We start from the raw sequence: 20,491 nt of genomic DNA, 5'->3' as shown, positions 1-20,491 counted from the left end.
AACATTTTTGTTCCGTTTCATCTTTAGGATGGACATTGAGTGTTTCTTAAGCTCTGTCAAGCCAAAGTCTGACAGATGGAGGAGAAAGAATGTTGTTGTGATGGCTTGTTCTGTTGTCATAACAACCCAAATAAATATTTCTCTATACCCCTTTCTTCGTTTTCCTAATGATAAACATTTTGGGGGTTTTTTTTTAGTTTATTAATTTCAGTTCCCAAAGTTTTGTCTAACTCTATAGATGAGGCTGAATAATAAAGTCATAAGCTGCACATTTACAAATTTGTACATCAGGTTTATATGGGACAGAGGCTTTTTCATTGTTTGTTTTTTATTAAAATACAAGTAAAAGTTTATTTAGAAAGTTACAGAAGTGGCCGAAACCTGTTTGGCTCAGTGTATAGAGCATTGGTCTGCAGACTAAAGGGACCCAGGTTCGATTCCAGTCAAGGGCATGTACCTTGGTTGCGGGCACATCCCCAGTAGGGGGTGTGCAAGAGGCAGCTGATCGATGATTCTCTCTCATTGATGTTTCTAACACTCTCTCTCTCTCTCTCTCTCTCTCTCTCTGTAAAAAAATCAATAAAATATATTTGGGGGGAAAAAGTTACAGAAGTAGAAAAAGTGAGCCAGCTGAGCTGCATGGGCTCAGGAAGCAAGTTACGAGGCAAAAGGAGGACCCCTGGAGCTTAGGGAGGAGAGAGCAAGCAAAGGTACCACTTTGAGGAAAGAAGAGTGGGAAAAGTGTGGGCTGCTCCAGAGAGAGAGAGAGAGAGAGAGAGAGAGAGAGAGAGAGAGAAAGAGAGAGAGAGAGAGAGAACAGGACAGGGTTTTTAATATTCAAGAAATTTACTATTTATCTTTTTATAGTGCAGTAACACTAGAAGCTAAATGACAGACTGCTAGCTAATGATTTGTCAGATTTTGACAAATACTGGAGTTGAACCTTCGCTTTAACATATGATTACACAAACAAACTCATATGTAGCTGTGCACCTTTGTCCTTTTGATTCATTTTTAAAATATATTTTAATGATTTCAGAGAGGAAGAGAGAGATAGAAACATCAATGATGAGAGAGAGTTCTTGATCGGCTGCCTCCTTGGGGACTAGAGCCTGCAACCTGGGGATGGCCGTGACGGGGAATCGAACCATGACCTCCTGATTCGTAGGTCAACACTCAACCACTGAGCCATGCTGGCCAGGCCTTTTGGTTCATTTTTAATCAGTATCTATAAGCCTAAATGTGGTCCCATGTCCTGTCTAGAATTAGTTTTGCCCAGCAGTGTTTGCCATCTCAGGGAAAGGTTGAGTTTGTAAACACAGCCTCTCTAAGCACGTGAGTTTGTCCACGCAGGGTTTGAAAGTGAATAGCTACCATCTTGGTAGCCTGGCATCCAAAAGTGATCCAGCTGGATTGCATGGGCTCAGGAAACAAGTTACAGAGGTGAAAGGACCACCCCTGAAGTGGCTGGCAGTCTTAGGGATACGTACAGGGTGGCCAAAAGAAGGTTTACAGTTGTGAGTACGTGAAACAGAGTAAATGAAACTATTGTATCCATCATAACCAGCATTCCATACAAACAACTATAAACCTACTTTTGCCCTCTCCTGCACATTTGCGGGCTTGATCCCCATGGGGGCATTCAGGAGGTGGCCAATCAGTGATTCTCTCTTATCATTGATGTTTCTTTCTCTTTCTCCTTCTCCCTTCCTCTCTGAAATCAATAAAAATATATCTTAAATGCAATTTTAGTGACATAGTAGCATCAGTCTGATTAAATATTAAGTATTAACTACCTATTTTTGCCTGTGAATACTAAGGAGACAACATTTGAAGCAATATTTACAGAATCGCATAGTCACAGATTATTGTCCTCTACCACAAACACATCCCTCACAGAACCTTGGGCTAGACACTTAATCCAGCTCTCTCCGAGTCAGGTCCCTCCCAGGGTGTGGCTTTGTGCTGTCTTTTGGGGGTTTACTGTGGCAGCTCAGAACTCGCCAACACTTTCATCTGTTAGTTTCTCAGGGTGAGATGTCACCATTGCTCTTTGGTCCTGTCTTTGCTTATGAGCCCTGAAAGTGTTCTTTCTTTCCCATCACAGCTATTTCCTGCTCCTGGATTTCTCTATGGCTTTGTCGTTTATAGACATTAAATCTGGAAGGACATCAGAAATTATTTAGTCCACTTTCCTTCTTTAACAGAAGAGGAATCTGAGGTCTGAGAAGTTAAGGGCTTTACCTGAGACCACACAGTTTTCTTGAGACCCAGCCTATGTTCTTCTTACACTCCGTGACCCATTGCTTCAGGGTTTGAAAGTACAGTAATGGTAATGTGGCAGCCACTGCGTGGTGATGCCCAACCCCCGCTAGGTCTCCCCAGGCACCAGCCAGACCACAGTCTACCTGTCACCCCTGTTCCTGGGAATGATGCACTGGACGGAGAGATGCTTTGCTTGGGATACTAAAGAATACTGATGGGCTCATCCTTCAAACTCCCGGGGTGTCTGTCTAGCTCAGGAAATTCATTTACTCTTCTGGTGGCATCTTACAGGAAGCTCTGTGCTGAATTCCCGCTCTGTTCCTACATGAGTGGGAAGGCAGTGAGTGTACCGTGTTTCCCCGAAAATAAGACATCCTCCGAAAATAAGGCCTAGCGCATTGAAAGATAAGAATCCCCTGAAAATAAGACCTAGCACAACTTTGGGAGAAAAAATTAATATAAGACACTGTCTTATTTTCGGGGAAACAGGGTAGTAACCCCACGTATGTCACAGGGACTGGGCGGCATCAGAACTGAAGCGCCCTCTGCAGGAGAATATTAGCACTCACAAGTGCATCCTGATGCCTGTGAACTCCTGTTTCAGCATCCTGGGACCTTAACCTCATCTGTGCCCAGCTTTGCAGCTTTGCCCTAGTGCCATAGTCGGCAAACTGCAGCTTGCAAGCCACATGCGGCTCTTTGGCCCCTTGAGTGTGGCTCTTCCACAAAATATCATGGCCTGGGCGAGTCTATTTTGAAGAAGTAGCATTAGAAGAAGTTTAAGTTTTAAAAATTTGGCTCTCAAAAGAAATTTTAATCGTTGTATTGTTGACTGATGAGTTTGCTGACCACTGCCCTAGTGGGTTTGGCTCAGAGAATAGAGCGTCAGCCCATGGACTGAAGGGTCCCAGGTTCAATTCTGGTCAAGGGCATGTACCTCAGTTGCAGGCTCAATTGGTGCTCGATCGTGCAGGAAGCAACCGATCCATGCGTGACTCTCACACCAATGTTTTTCTCTCTCACTCTCTCTCTCTCTCTGCCCCTCCCTTCCACTCTCTCTAAAAATCAATGGGAAAATATTGGCTGGGCTGAGTGCATCGGTGTCTTAAAAATCAATGGGAAAATATCATCAGGTGAAGATTAACAAAACAAAAACAAAAACAAAAAAACCTGTGCCAAGCTTTTAACCCTGGGTCCCAGCCAAATTCCCACTGGGGCATCTCCTCCCTCCCTCCCTCCCTTCCATACAAATTGTTCACAGCTTTGTCTCTGGTGTTCCTCTCTTCCACCCACACTGTACTATGAGTCAGCTGCCGGCTCTCTTCCTGGGCCTTCCCTCAGCAGCACTGCCCCTCCCCCACCAGCAGATGCTCAGTGAGGCTGTGTGGCAAGGGCGTTCGGACAGTCACCTGAGCGTCCCCAGAACCAGAGACTATTCTTTGCACATTCACCCACCCCCCACAGAAGGCTCCTATAGCCTTCACAAGTCAGGGAATAATTTCTTCAGCATTTTCAGCAGAGATGGAGAAAAACACTTCAGCTACTCTTTTCTCCTCTACCACTTATTTTTTACGGGAAAAAAAAGTGGTAGAAGAGAAACTGATTATTTGCAGAATTTGACCTTTCCTTCTAGTGTTTCAGGAGGCATTTTTTAGAGAAGAGCGATGTGGGCTAGAGAGCAAGAGGAGCGAGCCGCTCCCAGTCTGGCCCGCCTGTCATGTTCCTGCTGCCCTGTCTCCTGCACGAGCCAGCAGGATGCTCATGATAACCAGCTGTGGAAACTCTTGGGTCCAGCTGCAACGGAGACCATTTAAAAAACAAACACCCCCTGACCAGTTTGGTTCAGTGGATAAAGCGTCGGCCTACGGACTCAGGGGTCCCAGGTTCGATTCCAGTCAGGGGCTTGTGCCTTGGTTGTGGGCACATTACCCAGTGGGGAGTGTGCAGGAGGCAGCTGATCGATGTTTTCTCTCTCATCGATGTTTCTGGCTCTCTTTCCCTCTCCCTCTCTGTAGGGAATCGATAAAATATATTTCAAAAAAAAAAAAATACTAGCTAGGAAAAATAGTCAGTAGTGGCAATACCTTGTCCAGTAGGTTACCCAGTTGAGTTGTCATCTTTTGTCCCATCACAGTTGAATACCTTTATCTTTTAGCTCACTGCATTCCAGGTACCTGAATGAATTTTATCTTTCCGAAACATTTATTCTCCCGCCCTATGTCATTGGTGTTGCTTATCATTGTTTGAAAAACTGGTTCCAACCGCCTTTGTCGTCCAGTTGACTCATTCTGCCGCTGAGCCAGGGTCTCCTCACCCTCTGGGGGTCTGCCCGTCTCTGCAGGGCAGCGTGAACTTCTACCAGGAGACAGCTCAGCATGTGCAGTGGCAGCAGAGAGAAGGGAGCAAACGATTTTACTTCCTCCTTCTAGGGATGAGGCTCAAGAAAGCAAAAGGGAGCTGGCAGTGGGAGGGAGGCGAGGGGGGGTTGTTGAACAGATGTATTTTCTGCTGCAGTGATTGAGAAAAAGTCAAAGGCTTCTGGCTCCATTCTCCTCGCTGTATCTCTTCGTCTCTCGCAGGACTCTTCTACCCCCTCACTGAACTCAGAGGTGACTTGCACCCGTTCAGCCTCAGGTTCTTTAGTTATAAAGTTCAAAAGAGGATGAGCTCTACCTTTAAGATTACTCCCAGGTCAAAAGTTCTGTGATTCTGTACCTTCCCTGGAATCAAAAGTGCTTGAACCACAACTCTGAAATGTAAAAGGACTCTTAAACATGAGTTCTGTTTTTATTCTTTTAGTGAATTGACTAAAGTGAGAGTTTCAAAGACTGGAGATATAGACCACAGATGACAACATCTACTACCTAGACTGTCACATGATCCACTTCTTTCTCCAAGTAATATTTAGGAACATATGTGCTATAAAAGGAGATGGGTTTCATACAAAATGGGAACTCTTTTTTAAAGACTTCTAAGAGACTCCCTCTAGTCACTTGGAAATGAAAGCTAACATCCCAGTAAGACATGTAACATATCAAAGTTCCAACCCAACCATTGTTCTTTAACTGTCTCCACCCCCGAGTTCACTGGTCCAAATAACTGTTTTTATTTATTTATTTTTTTAAATATATTTTATTGATTTTTTTTACAGAAAGGAAGAAAGAGGGATAGAGAGTTAGAAACATCGATGAGAGAGAATCATCCATCAGCTGCCTCTTGCACACCCGCTACTGAGGATGTGCCCACAACCAAGGTACATGCCCTTGACCAGAATCGAACCCGGGACCTTTCAGTCCGCAGTTCGACGCTCTGTTCATTGAGCCAAACCGGTTTTGGTACTGGTTTCCTTTAACTGCAGACTACAATGAGAAATACATTTTACATTCAGACCCAGTACATACAACACACACATGTACACAGATCATGTACAATTGAAAACATGCAGCAAACTCTTATTTTTATTCTATTCTTTTTGTTGTTTTTAATGCTAATTACAACCTACTAAAAGTATTTTTGGACTCTAAAATGGGTTGCAAAATATATTCTGAAAAGGCCTACTCTAGACACAACTATGTTGTTCAGATTTTAACTTCCTAGATTTTTTTTAAAATATATATTTTATTGGTTTTTCACAGAGAGGAAGAGAGAGGGATAGAGAGAAACATCAATGAGAGAGAATCATCGATCAGCCGCCTCCTGCACACCCCTCACTGGGGATGTGCCTGCAACCACAGCACATGCCCTTGACCAGAATCGAACCCGGGACCCTTCAGTCCGCAGGCCGACACTCTATCCACTGAGCCAAACTAGTCCTGGCAAACTTCCTAGATTTTTGTTTGTTGTTGTTTTTAATTTTGACCCTAGGATATGGAGAGAGAAAGAGAGATAAATCAATTGCCTTCTGTATGGGCCTGCACCAGGGATCCAACCCATAACCCAGTTATATGCTCTGATAGAAATCGAACCAGCAACCTTTCAGGGCACAGGATGATGCTCCAACCACTGGAGCCACTCCAGCCAGGCTAGCCTCCAATTTTCTAAGTCGGGACTTCACAGCTACAGTATATGAGCAGACAAGCTTTGTGGACTGAGCACACACCAACACAGATCAGTCCTAAAATCAAAAATTCTTAGAACAAAGTAAAAGCTACCCATTCAGTGACCTATAGAGCAAGGAAATTAAACACAAATGCTAAGCAATTCACTAAAGTATTTAACATTCTTCACCCTCTGGGAGAAAGCATTGGCTTTGGGGGGAAAGTTTTTCTGCTTGAGAGCAAATTCTCAAAAGACCAAAGTCAATTTAACGCAAGCTGGTGGCTGAATTTTTAATAGTCTCTCCTTGGCATAAGTCCAACTAAATTGTTCTGTCTCGCTCTTACTCAACTAATAAAGAAGGTATTACGGTATAGTGATTTGAAGGAAACTGGCGTAGCATCTTTCTCATTTTGGGGGTTATCATTCGAAAGAAAAGAAAAGGACTAAATACCGTTGAAACATGTGGATGCTGTGCTACTAAAGCAGTATTTCCTGACTCCAGTGACTATTATGAGAATGATTGTTTGCAAACACGGAGGACAGGAAAGTTAGGAGTCTCGCACTGGCACAGGCACAGACACAGCATTGCCCTCATTAACGTCAGGGGTCCCCATGTGGGTGGTGAAAAGAGGGCTAATGTGTACTGTAGGATGTTTCAGGGGGTGCTAGATTCAGAGGAACTCTCTTGGAAGTTTATGAATACTTTTTATTGTAAAATATACATAACATACAGTATAGTATACCATTTTAATCATTTTTCTACACACAATTCAGTGGCATTAAGTACATTCACAATGTTTGCAACTGTCACTGCTACCCATTTTTAAAGCCTTTTCTTTATCTCAAATGGAAACTTTGGACCCATTAACCCCTAATTCCCCATTCCCCTGCCCCTGGTAACTTCTATTCCACTCCCTATCTCTATGGATCTGCCCAGTATAATGGAATCACACAATATTTGTCTTTTTCTCTCTGGCTCATTTCACTTGCTAGCCAATATCTTTTAATCACCTCTTTTCTCCTGAAGCCAGCACTAAGGGATTTTTTTCATGAGTTCAGGAAAGTTTTTTAGTTTGTTTTTTCCCCCCCAATTTTATTTTATTTTTATTTTTTAAATCTTTATTGTTCATATTATTACAGATGTTCCTCTCCCCCCTCCCTCCGTTGCTCCCCTCCACCAGGTTCCCACCCCACCCTCTGCCCTTTCCCCACCCATTATTGTCCTCATCCATAGGTGCAGAGTTTATGTTCAGTCTCTGCCCACATCCCCCTCTCCCCTTTTCCCCGAGAACAGTCAGTTCACTCCCCTTCCATACATCTGATTCTATTATATTCACCAGTTAATATTGTTCATCAGATTTTTTTTTAATTTCCTTGGTTTTTAGATTCACTTGTTGATAGTTACGTATTTGTTGTTCATAGTTTTTATCTTTATTTACTTTCTCTTCCAAAAGAACCCCCTTCAGCAATTCATATAATTCTGGTTTGGCGGTGATGAACTCCTTTAGCTTTTTTTAATTGGTGAAGCTCTTTATCTGGCCTTTGATTCTGAGTGATAGCTTTGCTGGGTAGATTATTTTTGGATGTAGGTTCTTACTATTCATCATCACCTTGAATATTTCTTGCCATTCCCATCTGGCCTGCATGGTTTCTGTTGAGAAATCAGCTGACAATCGTATAGGTGCTCCTTTATAGGTAACTACCTGCTTTGCTCTTGCTGCTTTTAATATTCTCTCTTTGTCTTTTGCTCTTGGAATTTTAATTATGATTTGTCTTGGTGTGGTCTTCTTTGGATTCCTTTTGTTTGGAGATCTGTGCGCTTCCTGGACTTGTAAGTCTAATTCTTTCACGAGGTGGGGGAAGTTTTCTGTCACTATTTCTTTCAGTATGTTTTCGATATCTTGCTCTCTCTCATCTTCTGGGACCCCCATAATTCTGATGTTGGTTTGCTTGATGTTGTCCCAGAGGTTTCTTACATTATCTTCAACTTTCTCTTGCCTTCTAGCTTCTGTGGAGGAGTGTCTTCTGGCTCTTTATGTTCCAAATCTTTGACTTGATTCTTGCGATCTCCCATTCTGTTTTTAGGACTCTGTATAACATTTTTTATTTCAGACAATGTATTCTTTATTTCTTGTTGATCCCTTATTATTTCTTGTTGATCTTTTATTATTTCTAGTTGATCCCTTTTCATATCCTCATAGATCTTATCGATCTTTTCTAGGAAATTCTTGAAAAACCTTATAAGTGTAGATTTGAACTCTATATCCAGTCGCTTTTTGTCCTCCATTTCTTTTCTTTGTGATCTATTTCCTAGTCTTGGCATTTTCGCAGCTTCCCTGATGGGGCGGAGTTTCAGGGTGGAGCCTACAGCCTTGGCTTCCGTAAGCCACGCCCTATGCGGCTCCTGAGTCTCAGTATTCCTCAGGGTCCTTCAGTACTCGCTGCAAGCACCTCTGAGAGTGAGGTGCCCTCGAGTTTCACCTGCTCCCAAACAGCCTAGTCTCTCCCCCAATGGGCCGGGAACTGGAGTTCATTTCAGTTGGAAGTGAGATTGGAGGTGGCGTTCAGAGCCGTCTGGAGCTTTTGTCTCCTTCCCACCAGGGCAATCCCGCGGCACAGCCAACTGTCCGTTCTCTGCGCGCAATGTGCGTGCCTCTGGGGGCTCTGCCTTTCGCCGCTTCCCCAGGGTTCCACCTTACAGCCCAGATCCCTATGGATGAGCCTGGGTCCCCGGGGTCTGGCCCAGAACTGGGGTTCAGAGCAATCGGAACTGGGGCTCAGCACAGTCCGGAGCCCTTGTCTCCTTCCCGCTAGGGAACGCCAGTCAGGCACTCGGCCTCCCTCCTCTTCGGCTTCGTCCTCTCCGTGCACGCCATGTGCCTCCATACCTTAGGCTTTTACAGCTCCTCCACTCTTCCTTCTGGTTTTCTCCTTGCTTCTCTTTGTAGAATTTCCAGTCAGTCGACTTTCCTGTAGTTCTGGGTAATGTCCATTTTATATTTTAGTTGTATTTCACCAAAATTGTTGTGTGCAGCTGCGGTTAGGTGTTTACCTGTGCAGCCATCTTGGATCTTCTCCTCAGGAAAGTTTTTGACAATGAGATTATGGCATCATGGGGACTGGTAAAGGAGCAGCCATGTGTCCAGAACTCAGCTTCCTCACAACTTTCCCTACATGGAACGGAGCGCAGCCAAGAACCAGAGCAAAGGCTGGGAGGTGCCCACGCCCTGAAGAGGACACAGTGCACTCAAGGGGGACCACTGGACCCTCACTTCTCTTTTATTCTTACGTTACACAAACTTCTCACAAGCTCCTGGAAACAGCATACTAGAGTGAGAGGAGAGAGAAGCTGCTGCGGCAGGCTCGCCCAATAAGGAGTGATTGCAAGGAAAGGAGAAAGTCAGCTCTCCCTCCCCTCGGACGGCCACCAGTCATCACTGTCTTCACACAGTAGGATCGACATTCCAAAGGATAGTCCCTAACAATCCACCCATTCACTGGTAAACTGAGAGTGGATCCAGGCACTGTGCAAAGCATGTGGCGAGTGGTTAGGAAAGCTTGGCGCTTGCCAACAAAAGGCTACATCATGGTCATTATTCTTTAAGAGAGACTCTCCTGTAATTGAAAATAAAATAAAATAAACAGTCCTCAAAAAAAAGTATGTATTCTATATAATAAAGAGCTAATATACAAATGGTCATCACATCATCATGCCATCACGCAGTCACAATCCATCACGAGGAGGCTGCATGCACAGCTGGCGCATGCGGGTGGCCAGGGCTGCAGGTGCAGGTGGGCAAGGACTTGACACTGTGTGTGCGGTTCAGAGGCTCTGTGCAGCGATGCCAAGGGTCCCAGTGGCTCCATGTGGCAAGGCCTGGGGGTCCTGCGGCTCCACATGGCGCAGAGGCAGGACCCACGGCTCCGGCCTACCTCTTTGGGGCAGTTGATCTCGGGGCTCCTGCACTGTGAGAGTACACAGGCCAGACTGGGCCCCCACCTCACCCCTATCTGAGTGCATGAATTTAGTGCACTGGGCCTCATGTATGAGCGAGAGAGAGAGAGAGAGAGAGAGAGAGAGAGAGAGAGAGAGAGAGAACACTCAGTGTTTCCCTTATGTTGATATATCTTGAAGTTTGGAATTCTAGGCAAGGGTAACTGGACCTGAGCCTCATTTTTACAAAACAGTCATTTGGAGCTGACTGCTGCCATGCGAATACCCACGGAGTTGCCCATTCCCCTGACTGGCTGAGAGGATGTGTGGGAGAGAACAAAAAAAGCCCCGGTTAGAATATTAAGCATCCTCAGGAGAAGAGTAAGCGTCCTGAGAAGAGAGGCTTTAGTCCTCTGGGTTTGGTCTTAAAGGGGGCTGTGAGGAAAAGGCGTAGCAGTGCATGAATGGGGCTCACGTATGAAAGCACACTTAAAAAATGGCCCAGGGCATTAACCTTGCCCCTCTGGCCATGTCTCAGAGCCTCGCAGAAGCTCTGTGTGCCTGGAATAGCCTATGTCAGGCCCTGTTACATGCCTTTTCTCACCAGCGTGCCTTGGGAGGTGTGGTTTTTTCTCTCTGGCCCCTCCCTGAGCCCTCCCGTCCTGCCTTTCTCTCCTGCTACAGCACGCTGTCCAAGTGCTGCCACGCGATGGTGGCCATCACCTACCCCTTCACCTGGCAGCACACCTACATCCCCGTGCTGCCACCCGCCATGGTCGACATCGTGTGCTCGCCAACCCCCTTCCTCATCGGGCTGCTCACCAGCTCACTGCCGCTGCTCAGGGAGCTTCCCCTGGAAGAGGTGAGCTCCCGGGGTGTCCCTGTGCCCTCTGGTGGGGGCAGAGGGCAGAGGGCAGACGGCAGAGGGGGGTGCTGCCTAGGGGATGTCTCTTGTTCCCTTCCCCTGGGAGACAGAGGGAGGTGCTGCCGAAGCCTGTGTGACAAGCAGTGTCAGGGGAGCAGGGGACCCCACGGCTTTACTTATGAGATAGCCATCACCCCCGAGTCTGCAAATAGGTCCTTTATCATATCAGTAAATGGGCAACCACCAAAATGTTTTAATGATCAAGTGCCGTTTTCAGGTGTGCATCCAGGCGGGGAGTCTTACTTGGCAGGTCTGTGGTTATTGAACCCCAGCCCCTTCCTCAAATTGTGTCTGTCCCTGAGCCCTGAGAACACCCAGCCACAGAGAGGGAACAGTGGGGACTAATGCTGCCACTCTCTCCTGAACCCCTGGGGAACACGTGCCCTGAAAGTTAAACTGGGTCCCCAGATGTGGCTCCTTTAATTGTCCAGGTGGTCCTAAAATCGCATTAGTATTAACCAGGTGTGGGTTTGAGCTGCAAGAAGTTTGGATGCCCTATGATCCCTAACATGGCTCAGTTCAGTTCTATAGGGTGTCTAAGAAGGAAGGAAAAAGCCCCTTCAGATCTGGGGTCCTGGGATGTTAGAGCCCATATCCCAGCTCTTTGTGGGAACCCAGTGGCCATCCATGCCCTGCTCTTCCTCCCTCGTGTGCTGAGCCTGAGTGAAGGTCTCGCTCGCAGGGCCCTGCATGCACAGGCCGGCGCCCGTGTCACCCTAGTCCTGGCCCTGGGTCTCAGCCCGCTCTGGGGACAGAGGGGAACGTGCTTTATCCGGAAGCCTGACTAAGCCCAGCAGCTTGATTTACTCTCCAGCTGGATCCACAGCTCTGGGTTTGTCCCTCCTCTCCCATTAAGAGAAATGACAGGGCCAATTGGGTATCTGAGAGAAAGGAGAGAAGACTCTGGGTATGCTGAGACAGTCAAGTAGAAGGGGCACAAGTGAGGCCTCTGGCCTCTTTCCCCACCCCAGTAACCCATTTACTGAAAAGCAGCCTAAGATTTAGAGGCTCTGCCTTAGCCAGTCGGCAGCAGGGCAGGGAGTCCAGCCATGGCACACACATGTTCCAGCCTGTGGTTGCAGTGTTGAAAGTGTGGGATTCAGAAAAGCCCTTGCTCCCCACCTTCCTTCTTCATCACTTGTGGCCACAGTGGCAATGTCAGGAAACCACAAATGGCCCACTCCACCCCACCCCCACTGCCTCTTTGGGTGCCAAGATGGAAACAGGCTAAGAGCCCATCGCTATATCCCAGAAGCCCTGCTGACAATAATAGTCCCTTTTCCTCATCTTGCAGGTTCTTGTAGTCGACCTCGTCAACAACCGGTTCCTCAGACAGGTGAGTGAAAGGGCCAGCTTCAACCTTCTGCTGGCTCTCTTTTTACCTCTCTGGTGTTTGGGGCTCAGCTTTCCGGCTCTGCGAAGGCTCCTGGGTGAGCCTGGGCATTCCCAATCCCCAGCCAGGTCTGGACTGAGGAGAAGCCAGAAGGCGGGGCCAAAGAGGGTGGGTTTAGTAAAGGTGGGTTTTGTGACAATGTCTTCTAACAATTAGACTCTTTGCATAGGTTTGCCTATAGATTCTTATCTTTTTCAATATGCTTTTAAAGAATATTTGAGAACAAAGTTTATGATATAATATTAAGTGGGGTGGAAATTAGGATGCAAAATCATATGCATTTTTTAAAAATATATATTTTATTGATTTTCCACAGAGAGGAAGGGAGAGGGATAGAGAGCTAGAAATGTCGATGAGAGAGAAACATCGACCAGCCTCCCCCTGCACACCCCCACTAAACACATGCCCGCAACCAATGCACATGCCCCTGACCGGAATCAAACCTGGGACCCTTCAGTCCGCAGACTGACGCTCTATCCACTGAGCCAAACCGGTTTCGGCTCATATGTATTTTTTTCATGTTTTTTAAAAAGGAGAAAGAGAGAATCCTATATAATAAAGATATAATATGCAAATTAACCATCATGCCCTCACACAAGATGGCTGCCCCCATGTGGTCACAAGATGGCCGGTAAGTGAGGGCAATTGTGGGCGATCAGGCCAACAGGGGAGGGCAGTTGGGGGGAACCAGGCCTGCTGGGGAGGGCAATTGGGGACAATCGGGCTGGCAGGGGACTGGTTAGGGTGTGATCAGGCTGGCAGGGGACTGGTTAGGGGGTGATCAGGCTGGCAGGTAGAAGCAATTAGGGGCAACCAGGCAGGCGAGCGGTTGGGAACCAGCAGTCTCGGATTGTGAGAGGCATGTCCAACTGCCAACATCCCTTGAGGGGTCCCAGATTGGAGAGGGTGCAGGCTGGGCTGAGGGACATCACCCCGCCAGTGCACAAATTTCATGCACTGGGCCTCTAAAATATATATATATATATATATATATATATATATATATTTGTGTGTGTGTGTGTGTGTATTTATATATGCCTCTAAACAAGTTGGAAAGGAAAATTCACCAAAATATTAATGCTGATTGTGGAAGAATGAAAGGGAGACAGATTATGATGACTTTACATTGTTTTCAAACTTCCATGTATTTTCATAAACTACTTTCATTATTAGAGAAAATAATGCACAATTATTTTCTCACTTATCATTTGCCAGAGAGGTCTAACTCCTACCAGGTCTTAGGGATATTCTATTGCATTGCTTTTAAACTTGGAGCTGCCGATCTGGAAAGTTCTGTCTGTTGTGGTAATGCCATTTTCTATCCTTAGTTCCCCTCACTGTTACTTCCCAAAGGCCCTCAGGGAAGCCCTTCCCCGGGGCTCTCTAACTCTGAGCCCAGTTAATAAAGCCAGCTTGTTAGTTAGTTTGTTTGTTTGTTTTTATTTGAGAACGATAGACATTAATTTGTTGTTCCACTTATTTATGCATTCATTGCTTAATTCTTATATGTGCCCTGACCAGGGATCAAAACCACAACCTTGGAGTATCAGGACAATGGTCTAAACCAGTGGTCGGCAAACTCATTAGTCAACAGAGCCAAATATGACGATTGAAATTTCTTTTGGGAGCCAAATTTTTTAAACTTAAACTTCTTCTAACGCCACTTCTTCAAAATAGACTCGCCAGCCGTGGTATTTTATGGAAGAGCCACACTCAAGGGGCCAAAGAGCCGCATGTGGCTCAAGAGCCGCAGTTTGCCAACCATGGGTCTAACCAACTGAGCTTCCAGCCAGGGCCATAAAATCATCTTTGATCCACTGGTCATCTGCCCTGGCCAAGTGCCCTGATCAGCACCAGCCACCCTACAGGGTAGGGCAGCGGGAAACAATTCTTGTGTAGCCACTAAGTTCCAAGTTTTTTCACAATGTAATTGTATTGAATATTGTTCCCAAGCTTTATGAGATATTATTGACATAAGTCATACAAAAGCGTAAGGTTTACAACATGATGGTTTGATATGTATATATATTGTACAGTGATTACCAGAATAAATTTTGCTTGGCCATCCCCTCACATAACTACGTGTGTGTGTGTGTGTGTGTGTGTGTGTGTGTGTGTAGTGTGTGTGTGTGTGTGTGTGTGTGTGTGTGTGTGTAGTGTGTGTGTAGTGTGTGTGTAGTGATAACATTTAAGATCTACTCTCAGTAACCTTCAAGTATGTAATAGAACATTATTAACTGTAGTCACCAGGCTGTACATTAGAGCCCAGAACATATTCATCTTAGAGCTTGGACCAACATTTCCCCCAACCCCAGCCTCTAGCAGTCACCATTCTACTTTCTATTTCAAATGAGTTTTGGGGTTTTTTAGATTCCAAATATTAGTGAGAACATACAGTATTTGTCTTTCTCTGTCTAATTTACTTCTCTTAGCATATTGCCCTCCGGTTTCATTCATGTTGTTGCAAAAGGTAGGATTTTCTTCTTTTTTATGGCAAATATTCCTCTTTGTGTGTGCACGTATCTGTCTGTGTGTATGTGTGATGTTTTCTTTACCTATTCATCCATTGATGAATGCTTAGGTTGTTTCTAGGTCTTGGCTGTTGTGGATAACGCTGCAGTGAACATGGGGTGCAGATGCCTCTTCAACATAGTGATTTCATTTCCTGATGTTCCATCTCTCCCTCTCTCTTAAATCAATTTTTAAAAATATATTAAAAAGAGATTATGCTTTGTCCATTGAGTATTCTTGGCTCTCTTGTGAACTATCAATTGACCATATATGTGTGGATTTATTTCTGGACTATTGATTCTGTTTCGCTGGTTTATGTGTCTGTTTTTTTATGCCAGTATTATATTGTGTGTTTTTTTTATTTATTTCTATTTTTTAACTTATCTTTATTGTTGAAAGTATTACAGATGACCCCTTCCCCCCCACCCCCATTGAGCCCCTTCACACACACCCCATACTCACCACACTATTGTTTGTGTCCAAGGATTATGCATACATACATGTAAGTTATTTGGTTGATTTCTTCACACCCCACCCCCTTTCCCGCTGAGATTTGACAATCTGTTCCATGCTTCCATGTCTCTGGATCTGTTTTATTCATCAGTTTATTTTGCCCATTAGATTCCACATATAAGTGAAATCATGTGATACCTGTCCTTCTCTGACTGGCTTACCAGTACCATACTGTTTTGATTACTTTGTTAAAGTTGAAATTCAGAAATTGTGATGCCTCTAATCTTGTTATTCTTTCTCAAAATTGCTTAGTCTGTTTGGACTCTCTTGTATTTCCATATAAATTTTAGAATTGTTTTTTCTGTTTCTGTGAAAAATACCATTGGCATTTTGATAGGGATTACATTAACTCTGTAGCTCAGTCTGAGTAGTATAGGCATTTTAACATTCATTCTTACAATCCATGAACACAGGATATCTTTTCATTTACTTGTATCTTCAATTTCCTTCATCAGTGTCTTGAACATTGCACTTAATCTTCACAATGAGGTGGATATTGACAAATGGAGAAACTGAGGCTTACACAGCTTGTAAGAAGTGGAATCATGATCCAAACCTCAGACCTCTGTTGTTCCTTCCACTAGACTGAGCTGCGCAGGCCTGGCAGGCAGTGCACCCATGTGTCCTGCTGGCTGGGCACAGCACCACCTCCAGTAGCAGGGCGATGGCCCACCTGTCCTTTGTGCCTTACAGATGGACGACGAGGATTCCATCCTGCCCCGGAAGCTTCAGGTGGCCCTGGAACACATTCTGGAGCAGAGAAATGACCTGGCCAGTGACCAGGATGAAGGGCCCCCTGACTGCAAGCATGGTTAGTGCTCAGCCCCTCCAGACTGCACCTCCCTCCATCATTAGGGAGCAATGGCCAAGCATTCCACTTGGCACTGGGTTAAGTAAGAAAATAGGCGAGAGAGTGATTCAAGGAGAGAAACTGGGTGCTCAATCTACTCACTGGATCTCATTTTAACAAGTGAACTGGGAAAAGTTCTCTCTCACACACACCCCCAATTTGGCCCTAAAATATCTGTTTAAAGTAGAGAAAGAGTCCAAAAGTACTAGTATGTACCCGGGTTGCAAGTTTAATCCCTGGCCCCTGTCAGGGCACAAGCGGGAGGCAATCAATCACATCGATGTTTTTCTCTCTCTCTCCACTCTACCTAAAAAAAAAAAAATTAATTAATTAATTAATATCTCTGGAAAAAATATGCTCTGGTGAGGATTAACAACAACAAAAAATAAGGAAAATAAAAGGGAGGGAAAGAAATAATTTAATACTTTGAGTAACCTTTTTATGCGTCAGTAGGGTTTTACCTCGAGAGAGCTAGAAGTCGCTTGTATTACCAGTTGGCTTGTCTCAGAGGCTCTGACCCTCACCCGCTGACCCTTCCTCTTGCTCAGGCCCTGAGTCCAGCCCCTTGAACCAGGTGGTGTCTGAAGCCTTTGTCCGCTTCTTCGTGGAGATCGTGGGTCATTACTCCTTGTTCCTGACGGTGGGCGACCGTGAGGAGAGGACCCTGCAGCGAGAGGCCTTCCGCAAAGCCGTCTCCTCCAAGAGCCTGCGCCGCTTCCTGGAGGTTTTCATGGAGACCCAGATGTTCCGGGGCTTCATCCAGGAGCGAGAGCTGCGTCGACAGGATGCCAAAGGTCAGAGGGCATCTTCCCTGCGCCTTCCCTGAGACAGATGGAGGTGCCCCAGCACAAAAGGGAGCAGTTTTCGGCCACCTCTAGAGAATGTTCATTTTTGCACGTCTGAGCTTCTGAAACTACCCTGATGCCCATCTACTCAGATATCTCTTCCCCTTACTCGCCTGTCCAAGAGCACTTTCCAGGTTCTGGTGACAGGTCCTCCGTTTGTTCCATGCTTTCCAACTCGAGGAAACTCTCGTGGACACTCTTTCCTTCCTCTCTGCAGATCCTTTGTCCTTTTCCACAGGCCTCCTTGTCCCTGCTGCCTCTCTTTCCTGCCCCTCTCCACCACAGAGCAGGCAGGAGCCAGCTGGGCTGGGACAGCCTCCTGAGCCTGCCTGGCTGGGAGCTTGTGGGTCATCCATTCTCCTCCCTCTCTCTCTCTTCCTGGAATTCATCTCTCCTACCTTCTCCTTGTCCCTGTCAGCTGGGTCCCATCACACTTCCCGGGATGGGAGAGGGGGAGGTGTGGGAAAGAGGGTAATGTCATTGCTGTCTCTTTCTTATGTCATCTTAAGCCCTTTTGGGAATCTGACAACTGGAAATTTTGGGAAAGGCTGTCACAGATGGGAGTTAGACCTGCATAGGGGCGAGGTGATCACCACCCAGGAGTGGCCGAGCAGCGGCCAGGCAGAGTCCCAGGGGAGCTGCTGGCCCAGGCCTCCGTGTCCTCTGGTGCTATGATGGTACAGACTGAGTTAAGGAACCAAACCATCCCCAGAGCTCCTTGTAAAATAAAGACAGCAGCTGGCCACGTTTCTGGCAAAAAGTTGATCTGATGAAGGGACCTGTTAAATAGAAGGCCTGCTGGGTACACACACTGGTAGATATGTTTACAGACCACTGTTTGATAGAGAGGCCCAGACGTTAAACTTAAAAGCAGTACTGTCCACTAGGACCAGAGAGAAATGAAGACAGTCCTGAGGCTCAGACCCGGGTGAGCACTGATGGCCCTGAGGGGTGGCCTGCCCCGCCTTCCTGAGATCACAGGTGGCACACAGACTCCCAGCAGGCCACACCACGCGGCCAGGCTCCCTCTTCATGGGAGAACGCGAGGAAAAGGAAACTCCAGGAGTTCCTGAGAGCCAGGACCATCTGGTTCATCTTGAAACCTCGGGCCTGGCACAGTGGAGACACTTGGAAGGTGTTTGTTGAGTCAAAATAGGATTTTGTGTGGGAGCCGGCTTTACAGCTTTCCAAAGACAGTTATTGCACAAAGTTGGGCAATTATAGGGGTCATAAAAACTCTTATAAACCTATGATTCAGAGCATGTTTAGAGGAGCAGCTCATCTCAGAAGCAAGTTCCCCTTTGCTGAGGCAGTAAGGAAACGGGTATGGTTAGAAGTGCCCAGAGAGGGGACTATACTGACCGGGATTTCTCTTGTCAACAGGTCTGTTTGAGGTCCGTGCCCAAGAGTACCTGGAGACACTCCCCAGTGGAGAGCACAGCGGTGTCAACAAGTTCCTGAAGGGACTAGGTAAGACCAAGTGGCTCGGTCCCCATCGTTAGCCTCTGGTCCGTGGCTCCTGGCCAGTCCCTCCACTGGAGCCGGTTCCAAAATAACACAGAGCTCTCTGGCCTGTGCTGGGCAGGCAAAGTCAGCATTGCGGCCTCCTGTCCCAGTCCTACTCCAAAGTATAAAGAGAGGACACTGAGGCCCCTCCCCACTCTCCTGGGCTCCTGGGCTGCCTCACTACCTTCATTCCTTGTCATCTCCCTCACTCCCGAGTCTTCTGGGCACTGAGCTTAGGAAGCAGGGTGAGTGGAAGCAGGCAGGGTGTCTGGCAGCACAGAGGTGGCCCAGCCTCTCTGTGCCCTCCAAAGTGGAAATGTAAAAGTGAAAAGGACTACGGCTTACTTAGTAACAAGGTCCTTGTTGGAAAAGGATGAAGAACAAATCAACAGAGAAGGAGGCCCTGGCTGGGTGGCTCACTCAAAAGAGAGGAAGGAGAGCGCAGGCCCCAGGGAGGGGGAGCTGCGCAGTGAGGACCACACGAGCACCTCAGGGTGGACAGACGGCCACTTGGGGCGGGACTTCCCACTCACCGCACTGCTGGGCGTTTTCTCGCTTGGCTCCTCGGGGACCGTTATGTTCAGAGATTCCCATTTACCATTTTAGAAGCAGTGTCTACAGCTCTTCCTTAGTCCGAGAAAGACCCCTTTTCCTTGGGGAGGTGCAGAGACTGCGAGGCAGGGAGGGAGGCCATCACCCAGAGGGGCACGGAGTGGGCTCCCTCCGGGCTGGCCTGGGAGGCAAGGTTATCCACCCTGCAGCTGCGGTGAAGAGGGAAGACTTAACCTCCTTCCTCTCCTGGTGAAATGCTCCCCTTTTTCTTTCTTAGGCAATAAAATGAAGTTTCTCCACAAGAAATAACCCTCCGCCCGGACTCGAAGGAAAGTTCTCCCAGAGCAGCCGCGTGTTTAAAGACAGTCCTGTGGCCTTTCTGAATCGGCCCGGGCATCCCAGCTCTGGGTCAAGGCCAGGGGGGATTCTGGCCGCTCCTGAGACCAGGCCTGTCGCCGACATGCAGATGGATTGTTTTGGTTGCTGGTTTTTGGATTTTTAATTTTTTTTTAAATCTTAGTTATTAAAAAAAAAGAAAAATGTTTGGGTTTTCTTGTTATTATGCCAGGGCTAAGAAAACTATCCTGCCCTGTGTCATCTTTCCCTGGCTCACCCGGCCTGGCATCCCTCCTCGGGGCCGAACTGGGGACAGAGGCGGGTGTTAGGGAGATGCTGTGGTGACCCCAAAGGTTCAGGGCAGAGCCCGTGGGGAAAGGATTGGCCCTTCTGTGGAGGAGTCTGATCTGGGCTCCAAGGATTTGGGCTTCCCTGGAGAAGCTGCAACCAGAGTGGCCGGTGATGCCACCTGGTGGCCGAGGCCATAGCTGTCGGGCCTCCCACTCCTCTGCCAAAGGGGCCTGTCTTCTGGGCCTCCTCTTCTCTTTTCTCTTAGAAGCCTTAGCACCGTCCACTGCCCAAGCCGAGCCGTCCATGACTTTTGAGGTGCACGCAAAAAGAGGAAATCATAAGATCTGTTAATAAAACGTTCGTAGGGTCCCAAAGGGTATGATCGTAAAGTATCATGGAGCACACACCCTCTAACATAGGGGTGTCGAACTCAATCAGAGAAGGGGCCAAAATCTAAAATCCAGCCTAAATCGCGGGCCCGAATGGTTTACTGAACAGTCATAAACTATCATTGTGATGGAAACGCAGTGGA

The 20,491-nt window shown here is 46.7% G+C and overlaps 1 protein-coding gene across 6 annotated transcripts in view; it reads left to right on the top strand.

Moving 5' to 3' along the window:
• DENND2A (DENN domain containing 2A) overlaps positions 1 to 19,874 on the top strand; it is a 105,558-nt gene extending 85,684 nt beyond the window's left edge. For 5 of the 6 annotated variants that reach the window (XM_045577490.1, XM_045577485.1, XM_045577480.1 and 2 more), the window contains 6 exons: positions 10,922 to 11,099; positions 12,457 to 12,498; positions 16,273 to 16,390; positions 16,978 to 17,223; positions 18,658 to 18,744; positions 19,610 to 19,874. In XM_045577490.1, coding sequence (XP_045433446.1) covers positions 10,922 to 11,099; positions 12,457 to 12,498; positions 16,273 to 16,390; positions 16,978 to 17,223; positions 18,658 to 18,744; positions 19,610 to 19,641 — 703 coding nt within the window. In that variant the 3' untranslated portion in view covers positions 19,642 to 19,874. Of the gene's footprint in view, positions 1 to 10,921; positions 11,100 to 12,456; positions 12,499 to 14,987; positions 15,026 to 16,272; positions 16,391 to 16,977; positions 17,224 to 18,657; positions 18,745 to 19,609 lie in introns of those variants that run through there. The other variant, XM_045577492.1, reaches the window with a different exon arrangement.
• The last annotated feature ends 617 nt before the right edge of the window (positions 19,875 to 20,491 follow it).

The sequence above is a fragment of the Pipistrellus kuhlii genome, unplaced genomic scaffold (genome assembly GCF_014108245.1).
Source record: "Pipistrellus kuhlii isolate mPipKuh1 unplaced genomic scaffold, mPipKuh1.p scaffold_m20_p_10, whole genome shotgun sequence".
Lineage (NCBI taxonomy): Eukaryota > Metazoa > Chordata > Mammalia > Chiroptera > Vespertilionidae > Pipistrellus > Pipistrellus kuhlii.
Note: the sequence above shows the minus strand (reverse complement) of the source record. Positions and strands in the feature narration are given on the sequence as shown.